Source organism: Osmia bicornis, chromosome 8 (genome assembly GCF_907164935.1).
Source record: "Osmia bicornis bicornis chromosome 8, iOsmBic2.1, whole genome shotgun sequence".
NCBI classification, from domain to species: Eukaryota; Metazoa; Arthropoda; class Insecta; order Hymenoptera; family Megachilidae; genus Osmia; species Osmia bicornis.
Genome location: NC_060223.1, coordinates 9,359,856 through 9,375,305, shown reverse-complemented (window position 1 = coordinate 9,375,305; position 15,450 = coordinate 9,359,856). Strand labels below are relative to the sequence as shown.

The following is a 15,450-nucleotide window of genomic DNA, read 5'->3' as shown; positions in this document are numbered from 1 at the left end:
AATTGTTATATGTATATATAATGTTACATTCTTTTTATCTATAAATATTAATTCGCAACAGGTAATGCAAGATTCAAAATAATGTAAAAAATTGTAACTTTATTGATATTGCTATCGAAAACTTAGATTAATAAAAAGAAATATATTAAATTTTACATGTTTTAGCATAGTTGTGCTTCTAATTTTATCCAAGATAATTTGTAAGAACGTTTATACGTTGGAAAATGTTAAGCTACTAAATGATAATATCAAAATAAATCACCATAAAATTAAATGTTAATTACTGTAATACTATTTGTTGTGTCATTAGTACTGATTGTATTATGAACAACTTATGATAATATTATAATTAGTATATTATAAATTTTGTAATGACTTAGAATTAATTCACAACTGTCAGTCAGTGCAGTATATGATTTACATTCTTGCTTTGCAAAAACCTGAAAGTGTTCAAATTGCATGTACAAAAGTAGAAAACAATTTCAATACAATGGAATATGGTTAATAATATTACCATGTAAAATTAAATAAATAAGTACAATGAAGTACAGCATTTCAGCATGTGTTGTAATAAGTGTCATCTTGATCAGATGTTATAAAGAATCCCACTAAAGTTAGATATACGACAACATTACCCGCTAGTGTCAAGTAGCAAGCACCCCAATGTATCTGAAATATATTTTTATGTTCTATGTAAATGAATGTTCATATAGAAATGTATAATATAATACTTGAAAGACATATATAATTTAAATATACCACTGGATCATTGGCCGGTGATCTTGCTAAGACCATAGGAAGAGCAAAAGATGATACAACAAAACCCATAGTAATGAATATAGCCAATTCCAAACATGGATTGGAATTACTACCATAATCATCTGTGTAGCGACGTGCAATTATTGTTGGAATGGGTGCCAATACATAGAATAATACAACAAAGAATGGCCACCATATTCTAAAAATAACACATAAAAATTAGTAGACAAGTTCCACTATAATTTATATAACATTAATTTGAATATATTAACAGAATTATTATTATAAATACTTATATATCAACAATAATATTTACTTATATGCTGGTAAAGCACATCCAAGTATGACAAATGTCATACCAATAGATCCAGCAAATGCCAAAATTACTAATCTGAAAAAAAAATTCTCATTTTATTAGAATACTCATTAAAACATCAGTTCCTTATAAATCAAAATACTTACGCTGTTTGATAGTGAAGACCATTCATTGCATGGAACAAAAATAAATGTACATGTATAATTAGAAAACACACACATATGTATATATAAACTAAGGTATAAATGATAAATCAAAGTTCATTTTCACCATAAAAAATACATTACATTCTTACATTCTATATATGGGTTAATATAACATCTCTTATAAGTTTAGTAATTGTAATGCTTATGAAAGATACTTGCAACTTTTTCTTAACAAACATTTGATATAAAGTAAATATATAAATTAATAAAAATAAAATTATAATAAATCATATTAATATGTATGTGTATGAATCATAAACATGTGTCGCCTGTATACAAGAATTTGACAGTAATGACAATAAGACCAGTAAGGTTATGTTTTGACGTATCATTTTTTAATTCAATCTTCTTGTTAAACCCTCATTAACAATATCATTTTTTTAGATTTTGTAACAAGAAGTTATACATCTATGTGATCAAAAATATGATGAATAACCTTTAATTCCAGCCATCATACACTGATTTGACAAGTGTATTTATCGTATTCTCACTGATTCTCACTTTGAGAATGTCGTGACGTAAGCTAGCTAAACCTTCACACACTTTTAAAAACTACATACTGATAGATGATCAAATGACTGTAGCATAAATTTAAAAGTAATAAAAAAAATGTAACAGCGAATCTTCACATTTATTACGATTATTACATTAATACAGCACTAAGTTTTATCAAAAATTAATAAATATCCAAGATGAACCAATGTTTTCAAAAATGTTGTATTCAAATGTTTTAAAAAGTATTTATGCATAAAACATTATTAAGTATAAATGGATAATTATTAATTATATAAGCAATAATAATTTATAATTTTTGAAGTTTATAATGTTTTATAGATTTTGAAGTTTATATTGTAATTGAATACACACGGTAACATTTTTAGGATCTTGATAACAAGTTGAACAGTTGAAATTTCTGAAAAACAAAATAAGCAACAATAATGTTAATATTAATATAACCAATAGAATTATCGAAAAATAAATTGTAAATTTACCTTCAGTTTTCATTTCGACAATAGGAAGTCCAATGCAAGCCATGGAAGTTCAAATGAAGAATGTTCATTGGATTGGACTGTGAGTGTAGCTGACTTGAAGGTGTTGCGATAGTGGTTCTGATCGTTGCGTGTGCATTTTCTTTTGCGTTGAAATCGAGTCAATAATGAGCGATCCAAAAAGGTAAATTGTTTGAAAAAAGTACTTAGTTAATTAAGGTGTATAATAATTTCATATATATTACTTTAAAACACAAAAACGAAGTATGAAAATAAAATGCATCCATACTGGCTTCCAATTTTACGTTGTCATCATGTCGACGCAACGCGTCTTTTCGCAAATTCTTCTGAAAATAAATAATACGTTTTTAATTTTAGGATAAAAAACATAACTTTTCTTTATCAATTAACAGCTTTTTTAGGTAACTCATCGTAATGACACGAATAACACTTATCATTTTTATATGCCGACTGATCATGGCCGAACCTGCAATGAACGTGACAAAGAAATTTTGCTGACACATTAATATTCTTTTTACATTGTAACATTTGCTACGTTTATAAGAAATTTCTAGTAACAATTAATATGAAATAATTATACCATTAAAGGAACTTCATTATCGAAATGATTAAATATTCATATATTTTAAATATTTATAAAATCAAACCATGTGCAGAAATGGTATATTTATTTTTAAAAGATTAATTTTATTAACCTGTTTTACTCCCTTGCAATTATTTGTAGATATATGTGTGTAATTAACATATTAAATGTTATCTTATCAGCTAACCACGTAACTCATAAACTTATTTTTGTTACACATTTAGTGTATGTTGGTATATTTAGCAAACAATAGTATAATAAAATTATATTTTTTCTAAAAAAAATTAATTTGTCAAGACATCTTTTAATTCCAATTATTTTCACTATTTTGTTTTATTAATTATATACTTTGTTTCAGCAGTGAAGACCTGGCAACAGCAATCCTTCGAAAGAAGGATAAGCCAAACAGATTGTTAGTAGATGAAGCAATTGCAGATGATAATTCTGTTGTGGCTCTTTCTCAAGCAAAGATGGACGAGTTACAACTTTTTCGAGGAGATACAGTATTGCTGAAAGGAAAGAGACGGAAAGAAACTGTATGCATTGTACTCTCTGATGATACTTGTCCCGACGAAAAAATTCGTATGAATCGAGTTATAAGAAATAACTTACGCGTACGTTTGAGCGATGTTGTATCCGTACAAGCGTGTCCAGAAGTTAAATATGGAAAACGTATTCATGTACTACCAATGGATGATACAATAACTGGTCTAACTGGGTAAGACTATTGCTATTACTACTGTTATCACTTATTAACTTGATCATTAATGAAGTAATTCATCCTTTTTTTACAGAAATTTGTTTGAAGTATATTTAAAACCTTATTTCCTGGAAGCTTATCGTCCGATTCATAAAGATGACAATTTTATCGTACGCGGTGGAATGCGCGCCGTTGAATTTAAGGTTGTAGAAACAGATCCTGGGCCGTTTTGCATTGTAGCTCCAGATACTGTAATTCATTGTGAAGGTGAACCTATTAAGAGAGAGGTTGGTTAATATTCAATTTTTATTATTACTAGATTTTATGTATTGCGATATAAATATGCAAATAAAATTTATAGGAAGAAGAGGAGTCGTTAAATGCTGTAGGTTACGACGATATCGGTGGTGTTCGTAAACAGCTAGCTCAAATTAAAGAAATGGTAGAATTACCTTTAAAACATCCATCTTTATTCAAAGCTATTGGAGTTAAACCACCTCGTGGTATTCTCTTATATGGACCACCTGGTACAGGAAAAACTCTTATTGCTCGTGCCGTTGCAAATGAAACTGGAGCATTCTTCTTTCTTATTAATGGTATGTTATTAATGCAAAACACTATCTTATTCCGAAATGTTACTCAATGTTACTTATGTTGAAAGGTCCCGAAATTATGAGTAAGCTTGCCGGGGAATCGGAAAGTAATTTAAGAAAAGCATTTGAAGAAGCTGAGAAAAATTCTCCAGCTATTATTTTCATCGATGAACTTGATGCCATAGCTCCGAAAAGAGAAAAGGTACAGAACCAATACTTTATTAGTTTAATTGATCGATTAATAAATTCGCAATGTAATTATTAATATAATTTAATTTAGACGCATGGAGAAGTAGAAAGGCGTATAGTTTCTCAGTTATTAACTTTAATGGATGGTATGAAACAAAGCGCTCATGTTATTGTAATGGCAGCTACTAATCGGCCCAACAGCATTGATCCGGCATTACGACGTTTCGGTCGTTTTGATAAAGAAATTGATATTGGTATACCCGATGCAACTGGCCGTTTAGAAATCTTAAGAATTCATACGAAAAACATGAAACTTGCCGACGATGTTGAGTTAGAAGAGGTTGATATAAATGTTACTTTTATAATTGTTGTACCGTTTATCTTGGTATTATTTAATAAATTGATAAAATTATTTAGATCGCAGCAGAGACACACGGTCATGTTGGAGCAGATTTAGCATCATTATGCTCTGAAGCAGCATTACAACAAATTCGTGAAAAAATGGATCTTATTGATTTAGAGGAAGAACACATAGATGCCGAAGTCTTATCTTCTCTTGCCGTAACAATGGATAACTTTAAAGTAAATATTAACTTACACTCGCTCAACGTCAATGTAAATTTACATAAATTTTGTATAAACAATATCTTACGTATGATTTTAGTATGCCATGACTAAGAGTAGTCCAAGTGCTTTACGAGAAACCATTGTAGAAGTACCAACTGTTACATGGGATGACATTGGAGGTTTGCAGAATGTTAAGATGGAGCTGCAAGAGTTAGTACAGGTAAATATCAAAGCGTTACATACTTACACTAAATAAATATAAACTTTACATTCGCATAACTAAATATCTTTTATTACATAGTATCCAGTTGAACATCCAGACAAGTTCTTGAAATTTGGTATGCAACCATCGAGAGGTGTATTATTCTATGGACCTCCTGGTTGCGGTAAAACATTATTGGCTAAAGCGATTGCTAATGAATGCCAGGCAAACTTCATTTCTGTAAAGGGTCCTGAATTATTAACGATGTGGTTTGGCGAGTCTGAAGCAAATGTTAGAGATGTTTTTGATAAGGTAAGTTGTTCAATAAATAACAAGAAATAAATAGTTACATTTGCAATTTTACTTATTCTGTTATTATACCTTTAGGCAAGATCAGCAGCACCTTGTGTACTGTTTTTCGATGAACTTGATTCTATTGCAAAATCTCGTGGAGGTACAGTAGGAGACGCTGGCGGAGCAGCGGATCGCGTGATAAATCAAATCTTAACAGAAATGGATGGGATGGGAGCAAAGAAAAACGTTTTCATAATAGGCGCTACTAATCGTCCTGACATTATAGACCCGGCTATTTTACGACCTGGTAGATTAGATCAATTGATTTATATTCCATTGCCGGATGAGAAGTCTCGCGAAGCGATTTTCAGAGCCAATCTTCGAAAATCGCCTGTAGCTAAGGTAAAGGAAAATTAAATACAGAACCTTATATCTTGTTATATTTGCGAGTTAAACATATTAACTAAAAAACTATTAATATCGGTATAATAGGATGTAGATCTAAGCTATATAGCTAAAGTGACGCATGGGTTCTCTGGTGCTGATATAACAGAAATTTGTCAACGTGCGTGCAAACTTGCGATCAGACAAAGCATCGAAACTGAAATTCGAAGAGAAAAAGAACGAGCTAGTAATCCTTCTGCATCTATGGATGTAAGTAATTCATTATGATTGCGCTTATTTATATGAAGACAATAACCATTAATATTATATGTAATGTTAAGATGGATGAAGATGACCCTGTACCGGAAATAACACGAGCTCACTTCGAAGAAGCGATGAGGTTTGCGCGACGTTCGGTATCCGATAATGATATCCGGAAATATGAAATGTTTGCACAAACACTTCAACAGTCTCGTGGTTTTGGAAGTAATTTCAGGTAAATTGAGATATTTTTTAATTTTACATACGTTGTATTCTTATATTTAAACTAATTTTAATTACCTCTCTCATAGATTTCCGCAGAGCGGAACCAGCGGAACCCAAGATACAACGCAAGGTGATCAAACCTTCCAAGATGATGGGGATGATGATCTTTACAGCTAAGTTGTCATATCTTTGTACCTCATTACAGTGAGCATGCGACAAAAGGGCCTGTCTGTTTCACAAGTATCTTGTGTTTGTAAACACAAATTTCGCAAAACGTAATTTTAAGTAATTGAATAATATAAAAATATATAAAAATCCTATTTAGCTCTGATATTCTATGTAAGTATATGCAATCTAACGTATATAATTAGGGTAGATCGTAATCAAATTGTATTGTGTAAAGATTTAATCAGACGCCACTTTTTGATATTAAAGTTTTTTAAACTTGTAACGTGTAAGTTAGATTACTAAAATTATATAAATTTGCTTGAAAGCAATGTAATAACGTTTCAATTAATTTTACAAAAATAAAAAGCAAGACATAAAATTTAAATATAAACCATTTGTATCGATGAGATGTAATGAAATTGGTTGCTCTTTGTTACAATGTATAAACTACCCTAATAAAATATGTCATATTGTATATAAATTGCATAGAATTATACGAATGTTCCGTTGTTCATAACATTTTTCTATGTAATTTTATATCTTAGTTACTTATATAAAATGTAATTCATATTCTGTAACAGTGTTATACATATATTTTTTTCAATGTTAATTAGGGATAGACTCTTTTGCTATGTTGTCACTGTATTTCTATAATTACATCTTATTGTTCACACACTGAGATTACAGTAAAGTGAGAGTTTATGCTATATCAGTGAAATTGTTGAAACTGGTGATGTGTATTGGTGAATTTGCAGTCTGCTTGTAGTAGTAAATTTACTTACAAATTACCAAAGAATCTCTTGAATCCTTTCATTTTAGAATAAAAGTGTTAAAATTTCTATATCCTGGGTAAATCTTAACAGCCATTTTATTTGAAGGCTTACACTTGGTTATTAAACCATGCTAATAAATATCGAAATATCGACCAATCAAATTATTTATTGCAGATTTATTTGCACAACACTTACAAATTTTGGTATTAGTTGAAAAATACAACAATACAGCTTGCAATTTTATTTCTTAGCATTTATTTTTTAATTGCATGAAATATCAAAGTAATAATTAATGAATTGAATACAAATTATAAAATGAATAAAAGAATATTGTCATAAAACAACATTTTATTGTACAAAAATTTATCACTATGTTTAATGATATTGTTTCATAATTAATTATATTTTGAAAAATTGAATTATTAGCATAATCGGAAAGTTTAAACAAGATATTACATTTATGTTAATATAAAATTAGCAAAAAATACATTACAGATCATAATATTTGCATATTTTACAATTACGTTATCTTTAAAAAATAATATTACGATTTTAATTAATACAAGAAAAAGAATACATGTTGTCAGCACCCCTCAAAAGTACCACATACAAGTAAGTAAACATTTTATCGCAATATAATTTTAATATTGTTAACAAATTTCGAAATGAAACATGATAAAATTCCAGGTCAAAATATTTATAAATTTCTCAATTTTATTTTACCTTTATTAAATTTGGAAAAAAAGCTAAAGTTAGTACAAGAAGCAAAGTAAGGGTTACAGACAACACACATTTTAACATTTAACAAACGATGTGTCTTTCTCAATATAAACGTTATATGTATAAATACAGTATTTTTAAGTTTTTTTGAACATTTTTTCAACCAGTTAAAAATAAAAAAAAGTATAGAGAGCAAACAAAGTGCCATGAATAAATCAAATTAAAAACATAATAAAGGAAATAAAAATAAGAATAAAATACAGAAAAATCATCTATAATTATGTAATTTTTAAAATGCCACAATACCTCATCGCAGGGTTTGTAACCCCTTACCACACGCACAGTGTCTGATCCCTTCAGAGGTCCCGAGGACAATGACGATGTAATAGGGGAGGAGATACATCTATGGCTGCCCGCGCCGGCGCGTAAACGTCTACGCGGGAAAATTTGATTTAATATTAGTAGCGCCGAAACTAGAATTTTGAAAATTTCTGCTTCTCCTATATTGCCATTTTTCCTCGGGAAGCCTACTTTGCTCAGTACTGTGTATACAATTAATTTTAAAATTAATTTACAGGTGAGAAAACATTTGCTGTTTATCAAAGGATCACATTAGTAATTTAACAAATCAATCAATGGTAAATTTTACATTTACAATTAAATATCTTTTATCAAAAAAACACAAATACACTTCAATCCTTACTTAGAAGAAAGTGTTTAGAGTATATTACTATATGTAGACAACAACTACACTTCATTATGCATTTTACATTATACAATGGGATAAAGTATAATAATAATCAAAAATGGGTTAACATATTTTTTCCTTTTTCAATATAATTTGCTTAAAGAAATAATAGCTCAACTATTCTATCTTCTTTTTTTTTTTGCTTTTTAAAATACCTATTTATATATATTTTGTGTCCAAAAATCAATAAAAATTAAAATATGATAAGAAATTTATCTTATTTTATGTATTTATATAAATCTATTTTCAATTTTCATTCTATTGAGCTAACTTATGTAAAAAGAAATCATGAAATATTATCACAAATATTTCAGAACATTTAATTTTTGAAAAATATTAATGGAAAAGTTCCTCAAAATCTTGTAAGTATTATATTCTTTATAAAATTTCAATTTATAATCTTTCCCATTTTTTTTTTACATTGTATTTTAAGAGAATATGATATTTTGTTAATTATCGAACACAGAAGATGAAAATATAATTACAATATACAGCAATTCAATAAGAAAATGTTGTTTCACACAGTAAATACAATGAGTATCACGTATTATAAATAATTTTTGTTTGTCAATAACATATCTAGAATATGTAGTATTTATCGTATTTATGTTTTAATTCACAGTAAAAATACTTAAATGTCTACATACTGTTTCATGTATGTTTATGTCAAACATTTTTGCTAAATATTTTCAAGCATATTTTAGCTTGAGCTTATTCAATATCTTTTTTTTGTTCGAGCATTGCAGTAACCATTACTTATTATTAAATTACTACATTGTCTAAAACAAACTTTACGCTCTTTGATAATGATAATGTTCCAGTAGAAAATACTGATTTGAAAAGATAACTGTAATCATAAACAAAAGTATCCTGATAGTCTTTTTAAAATGTCAATTTTAGATACAATATGGACACTAAACACATGCTAATTTTGGCGTTAGTTATGTAATTTATACAAATTCATTAATGTGTTTGTTGTAATATTCTCATTACAAAATAATTGTTGCTTCCCTGTACTTGCAACGTCTTGCATGTGATAACTTATCGTTCAACCTGTACTATAGTGTCTTTAATTTAGATCACTGCTGTATGTAATTCATCTTCATCTGTAATTTTTTGATATGCGTAAAATCATTACACTCAATCCGTTCTTTGCGTGACAGGTGGAAATTCAGCATCGTCTTTCAAACGGAATGAACCCGAAAATCGTGGTGGACTCTCTGTAGCTGCTATCATCTCATGATACTTCTCTGACTCTATAAATCCATTGATGAATTTAAATTATAATTATTTAAACTAATCATTACTTTAAGCGGATGTAACGATAAAGATGTATGAAATTAGAATCCAGTGATACATGACATACTTTTTGTACTTAAAATATACTTAAAGACTCTAATCACTTATTGAAATCAAACATGTTTTAATTACCATTGTTTCTATCATTCTTTTGTAAGGAAATAACACTATTTATCAACAAAACAAAAATTATACAAATAAACTTAATGATAAATGGTTAATTGTTATAACATTTAATATTATAAGATATAAAAAAGCAGATTCAAAACATTATCAAATGTTATGTAGTACAAAATTGTGCTTATAGATTTAAATAATATCATGTTAAACTGATAATTCAATAGTCATTAGTGATAAAATTATTACTCTACATGTTCATATTATAAATATTTATAAGTATTCGGTTAGTAAAAATGTTTGTCCCTTACATTTTTTATTATTGAAAACACAAGATAATAGGAAACTTCTACTGTAATATTATGTAATATTAAAGATCATTAGGATTTAAAACATTTATGAAATGTAGTTAATACATTTAATAACTTTTCTATTAAACAATTGACTGCTTTGAAACAATACCTGAAAACTGTTTACTAAATGTGCTTATAAAGCTCACAGTGAATGTACAGATATCAATTTTCCATCAAGATAGTAAGAAAAATATAATTTCATTAAATCCTTTTGAAATGTTATAAAACCTAGATAATTGGGAACATATATATTAAAAGTTTAGTGCACCCACACAATATAAGAATTATTTATTATTAGTTGTTACTCTCATTGTTTCTTCTCTATACCTGAGAAAATAAACGTATATTAAAAAGTAAAAAATTATTTAAAAAAGTATAGTAGCAGAATTTTTTAATGGAATGAGTGCATTATGGAAAATGAGAGTGTAAAAAAGCGAGGGACAGAATAGAGGATATACCAGTACCTGACATGGAGTCTGGCGAGCGGCCGCGCAACACACCCGCGTAGCTATTTATGCAGGCTTCAGTGGATAATAAAAAGAAAAAATTACATCAAGTAAGGTCAATAGTTGGGGCCCCCCTTTAGCCCCTGAAGAAATTACTTATTTAATTGTGAGGGGTTAGAAGCAAGGAAAAAGAAAACATAATGTGTATAATAAAAATTGATGAATAGTAGCAACACAAAAGATAAGATAAATAGCATCTGTTTGATTCTATAATCAAACTTTATTAATGTATATACACAAACTAAAGAAAAAAATATAAAAAATTACAATTAAACACAATTTTATCATCAAGTCAAGTATACTAGGAACATTGTTTTCAATGAAAGCAACATGTAAAAATCATGTACTATGTGTTTAAAATAAATGATAATGTATGACAGTATTTTAATATTTATAAGATTCTACCAGAACATAATCTAACATATTCTACCTGATTTCAACTACTTTATCTGACATAATAATATATTTCAGGAATAAAATTAAATCTTACAGTATTAATGCCTCTAATGAAGTATATAAAAATCACTAATAATGCTACTGTACATTTCAGAAATGTTAAACAACATGCATATTTATCGAGAGCAAAATATTAGAATATGTGTTGCTAATTCAATGGGTTGTGGAAATCACTATTCATTAATTTTAATATTAAAGAAATTGTATCAAAAAAATTATACTTCTTTATGATCCTCAATGTAAAAAAATGTTTACACAGTATTCATTTATATTCACGTTTATATATACAAGTTAAAGTTAATATACTATATTATACATTAAATTTATAAAATTAAACCTATATTTATATACTTTATATATTTATAATAAAATCATTTAAATTTTGTATAATAAAAGATACTAACAATACAGAAAAATTTTTATGTTCAAAATTAAATGTAATAATCACCTATTTCTGTAAATTTACAATTCCTTAAGTGGTATAAATTTTTGTCATTAAATGTAACATAATTAGATATAAAAATTACATTATATACAAATAAATGCATATATGCATTAACAAAATATTAGATTTATATGTATATCAGTCATGATTTATGCCTGCATTTTGTGTACATAAATGTTGCGCGTGTACGCGCATGTGTATATGTCAGTGTTGACATGCTTAAAAAAAGAACAGAGGAGGTAATGTCAAACTCGATCTGTAAATGCTTGAACGTATATGAATTCTTCATCGTGGATCGATTTGGAACTTCAATTTTTTAAACAAAACATTTGATATTAATGTGACCATTTTAATGTACCAGTTTTTTTTTGTATGTGATATATCTTTATCGTCAACTCGCTCGGTTATATAGCCTACATTATAGTTCGTATGTTAGAATGTTTATGATGTTGTCATACCTGTATTTTGTACTATTCGTGCAGCAGTTCCTGCTGGAGTTTCTCCAGATCCTACACCAGCTGAGGATACACTGGCACAATCCACTTCATCTCGTTTGCCATCTAATCTGTACATACAATTTATTAATTTAATTAATGGATGTTTCAATCAATAAAGGGAGTTAGAATCCATTCGAATAAGGCACAGATGGCAAAGTAGCGGGACTTCTTAGCGGCCAGGTACTCGTGTTGCATATGGTCGGAAACCGCCGAGCCTGGTATAGTGGACCCTTTGAAAATTCCCGGTTTATGACGGTGCAATTTACTGAATAGACTACTGCTGAAAAATTCCATTGAAACATGCTTTGTTAACTCTTAACGGTTTCTTCAAGAATAGCTTCATTGAACGCTCGCGTCATAAACCGTACTGACCATTTCAACGCTAAATGTTTGTTGGAGTTCGCATAGCCGAGCGCTATGCTGCCTTCAAAGTAAATTATTTAAGATTGTTATATTTTATTTATAGAATTTTCAAAGATACAAACCTATGCTGCTTAAGCAATGTACAGTCCCCGCCTTCTGTTGTATCCAAGTTGTAAACATATAAATACCCATCAGCACTAGCCACCAACAGCCTAAGTACTTTGTGTATTCTGCACAGTAGAATGTATTTTAGACTTCATAGAAACATATATACGATACTAATAAGCATTAATTTATCGAAAAACTTACACTGTAATAGCACAAACATTTTTTAACCCTTGGAAAGGTAAATGGACACTCGCAAAGGCACGCCCTTGGTTAAAAACGTCGGTTACTTGGGAAGGTAAATAATTAGCAGATGCGGACATTGCTTTGGTTAGATATGTCATCCAAGTTTGTGATTCATCCGTTGTTTGCCGTAGTCTATAATAACGAAACATAATTCAAATATAATAAAAGTTTTAATGCAATAAATAAGACCGAATTACGTACGCTTCTTTTGGTTCTTCCAACTTGAAAATATGCACTGTTTCAGTATTACTTGAACAGCAAAGGAACATAGAATCCATACTAAAAGCAAGACTGCTTATAGATACGCATCGCTTAACTCCTCGACGAAACTCAAACAGTTTTGTACCATCATGAACCTTCAGAGATATAAAGAACCTTCAGCAATGCATCTAAATTTAAGAACTGAATAAACAATTAGTACCGTATGAATTATTAGACTTACATGAAAAACTCTAATTACAGTACCCTTCTCAGAAGCCGTAGCTACTTTGGTACCATTTGGACTAAATGCAAGTGCTGCCAAAGGACTATCATGTGCAGGAATCATAGTTTTAGCTTGCTAGAAACCATTTTTTCATATTTAAATGGACAACATTTATTTTATACGTTCTTTAATACTCACAAGATTGATCGCATCGAATATTTGAACTTCTCCAATTGTGTTTGATCCTGGATACGCTAAATAGCAATTATCACTATTTATTGATAGCGTACACAAGCCTGCTAAATTAGGTGGAGTATCACGGATTGTATGCAACACTTTCATGTCCTTTATATTATGAATGTATAATGATTCTTCCAAGCATACTACTAATCTCTGTAAATATGTATATTATAATGCAATGTAATACTTTCATTACAACAAAATAAAATAAACTTACCGCTCTATTGAGCTTCACAGCCAAAATGGTATTAGAGTAACTATAATTGCAAATTTCTGTCCCTTTCCTAAAATGGCATACTTTGAGTTTACGAGGTGATGATAGACTAACCACCGCCACAAGACTACTGCTGAATAGTCGTTCAACAATGCATATGTCCTCAGTATCTATCGTTTACATAATTACATATAATAGATACTAATGATAAAATAATAAAGAAAGAAGTATAATTCCAAAATAAAATATTCTTTACCATTTTCATATATCTTTTCAAGATGGTCAATGGAATTTAGAGAAAAAAGCTTGTACCCTGCTTTTGATCCTACTGCCAAAGATCTGGAAAGAATGTTATCTGATTTAAATATCACCATACATACATACACATAAAAAAAAATAAATAAATAAATAATTGTTATGAATTAACCAATGATTCATAAGTTATATAAAATTAATTCTCAACAGGTAATACGAATTGTAAATAGTAGAAATGAAAAAGGAAATGGCAATACTTTATTTCAAGGTAAGTTAAAATGTTAGGTAGACAAAAGAATAGTATAAAAATTCCAAGCACAATAAAGTAGTAAGTCTAAAATGCTGAAAGCTTCTTCTGATTTACCCAAAAATGAATTCTTTCCATAATATGAATAGAAATAAAAAGAAAAAGCAATCACATAAGAAACAAAAATATTGTGAAAAAAATATTAGAACGTATGCATCGATGCGTATACGAAAGATACAGAAGGTTACTATGCGTGATTAAACGAGGCTTTTCCACATACACAAACACGCGTATAACATTTTTTTCTTTAAATAATTGTATTTGTTAATGAAGAAGAAACAAGGTTAGGGAACAAAGGACGATGTCCTCAGTTTAATAGCCGAGAGTGCGACACTTACGTGCAATCTTGATTGAAGTTGACAAAGAAAACACCACTTTGAGGATCAGTAGTCTGATTTGCGAGGTTCATTAGTCCTGATATACTGTATTTTAGTCCTTGTGTCAATACATCCACGTTACGCACAAGATTTTGCATAAATCGCACAGACGGTGCGCGTAAGAACACTTTATCCGCTTCTTTCCTAATTTCTTTTTATATCCTTTTCTATCTTTGTTTTTATTACTTTATCTGTTTCTCTTCTTTCTTGCATGTACATACGTTAATACAAATACACGCACGCGCACGTTAAATACAAGATTTGTGAACAGATGTCGAACCCGATGTAGAATGACTTCTACAAGTGGACTATACAATGCAGTATACTCCTCTGATACTACCATCGTTCCGCATATTGAACAGCTGACAGTCGTTGCTGATTCACGGAACGATGAAACTGAAACATCAAATTTTATTTCATGCCATTATTGTTGCCATGACAACTAAAATATAAAGAACAGACTTATAATATTGTTATGCAACATTCAACAATATTACTCTGTTCATTGTTTTCAACGATGAACTTCTTTTTTGTTACATGAGATAAAT

General features: G+C 29.2%; 3 protein-coding genes across 7 annotated transcripts; 1 reads left to right on the top strand and 2 right to left on the bottom strand.

Moving 5' to 3' along the window:
* Positions 1-79: 79 nt before the first annotated feature.
* Positions 80-1,940, bottom strand: LOC114875202 (leptin receptor gene-related protein). Of its 2 annotated transcripts, none has more exons than XM_029185224.2 (5): positions 1,718-1,940; positions 1,076-1,150; positions 760-958; positions 515-669; positions 80-440 (listed from the first exon to the last, which is right to left on the bottom strand). In XM_029185224.2, exons 2-4 carry the CDS (start codon positions 1,114-1,116, stop codon positions 556-558), a joined length of 354 nt encoding a protein of 117 aa, XP_029041057.1. In that variant the 5' UTR covers positions 1,117-1,150; positions 1,718-1,940; the 3' UTR covers positions 80-440; positions 515-555. The 2 variants fall into 2 exon arrangements, with proteins under 2 accessions (XP_029041057.1, XP_029041055.1); XM_029185222.2 differs by lacking the exon at positions 1,718-1,940 and adding an exon at positions 1,222-1,356.
* A 374-nt stretch (positions 1,941-2,314) lies between these two features.
* Positions 2,315-7,394, top strand: LOC114875212 (transitional endoplasmic reticulum ATPase TER94). 2 transcript variants are annotated; one of them, XM_029185246.2, is made up of 13 exons: positions 2,315-2,454; positions 3,236-3,592; positions 3,669-3,861; positions 3,936-4,170; positions 4,236-4,369; positions 4,448-4,696; positions 4,774-4,938; positions 5,021-5,143; positions 5,225-5,437; positions 5,513-5,821; positions 5,912-6,073; positions 6,145-6,299; positions 6,376-7,394. In XM_029185246.2, exons 1-13 carry the CDS (start codon positions 2,438-2,440, stop codon positions 6,464-6,466), a joined length of 2,403 nt encoding a protein of 800 aa, XP_029041079.1. In that variant the 5' UTR covers positions 2,315-2,437; the 3' UTR covers positions 6,467-7,394. The 2 variants fall into 2 exon arrangements, with proteins under 2 accessions (XP_029041079.1, XP_029041077.1); XM_029185244.2 differs by having other exon boundaries at positions 3,233-3,592.
* Positions 7,395-8,217: 823 nt separating this feature from the next.
* Positions 8,218-15,434, bottom strand: LOC114875207 (WD repeat domain phosphoinositide-interacting protein 2). 3 transcript variants are annotated; one of them, XM_029185236.2, is made up of 11 exons: positions 14,864-15,427; positions 14,220-14,302; positions 13,967-14,133; positions 13,708-13,902; positions 13,528-13,644; positions 13,287-13,441; positions 13,044-13,217; positions 12,857-12,964; positions 12,333-12,439; positions 10,932-10,988; positions 8,218-9,954 (listed from the first exon to the last, which is right to left on the bottom strand). In XM_029185236.2, the coding sequence occupies exons 1-11, from the start codon at positions 14,998-15,000 to the stop codon at positions 9,839-9,841; spliced, it is 1,416 nt and encodes a 471-aa protein (XP_029041069.1). In that variant the 5' UTR covers positions 15,001-15,427; the 3' UTR covers positions 8,218-9,838. The 3 variants fall into 3 exon arrangements, with proteins under 3 accessions (XP_029041069.1, XP_029041071.1, XP_029041070.1); XM_029185238.2 differs by lacking the exon at positions 10,932-10,988 and having other exon boundaries at positions 14,864-15,403; XM_029185237.2 differs by lacking the exons at positions 8,218-9,954; positions 10,932-10,988 and adding an exon at positions 11,849-12,180 and having other exon boundaries at positions 14,864-15,434.
* Positions 15,435-15,450: the final 16 nt, after the last annotated feature.

What these genes read in the sequence shown, in the direction of transcription:
- LOC114875202 (XM_029185222.2), bottom strand. Translation starts at nt 1,247, where the DNA reads ATGAATGGTCTTCACTATCAAACAGC. An exon ending in GGTCTTCACTATCAAACAGC is followed by an intron (nt 1,151 to 1,221) that starts GTAAGTATTTTG and finishes TTTTTTTTTCAG; the next exon opens with ATTAGTAATTTTGGCATTTG. An exon ending in CACCGGCCAATGATCCAGTG is followed by an intron (nt 670 to 759) that starts GTATATTTAAAT and finishes AATATATTTCAG; the next exon opens with ATACATTGGGGTGCTTGCTA.
- LOC114875212 (XM_029185244.2), top strand. An exon ending in TAGCTCCGAAAAGAGAAAAG is followed by an intron (nt 4,370 to 4,447) that starts GTACAGAACCAA and finishes AATTTAATTTAG; the next exon opens with ACGCATGGAGAAGTAGAAAG. An exon ending in GAAAATCGCCTGTAGCTAAG is followed by an intron (nt 5,822 to 5,911) that starts GTAAAGGAAAAT and finishes TCGGTATAATAG; the next exon opens with GATGTAGATCTAAGCTATAT.
- LOC114875207 (XM_029185236.2), bottom strand. Translation starts at nt 15,000, where the DNA reads ATGCAAAATCTTGTGCGTAACGTGGATGTATTGACACAAGGACTAAAA. An exon ending in CTGTGAAGCTCAATAGAGCG is followed by an intron (nt 13,903 to 13,966) that starts GTAAGTTTATTT and finishes ACATATTTACAG; the next exon opens with AGATTAGTAGTATGCTTGGA. An exon ending in TATTCGATGCGATCAATCTT is followed by an intron (nt 13,645 to 13,707) that starts GTGAGTATTAAA and finishes AATGGTTTCTAG; the next exon opens with CAAGCTAAAACTATGATTCC.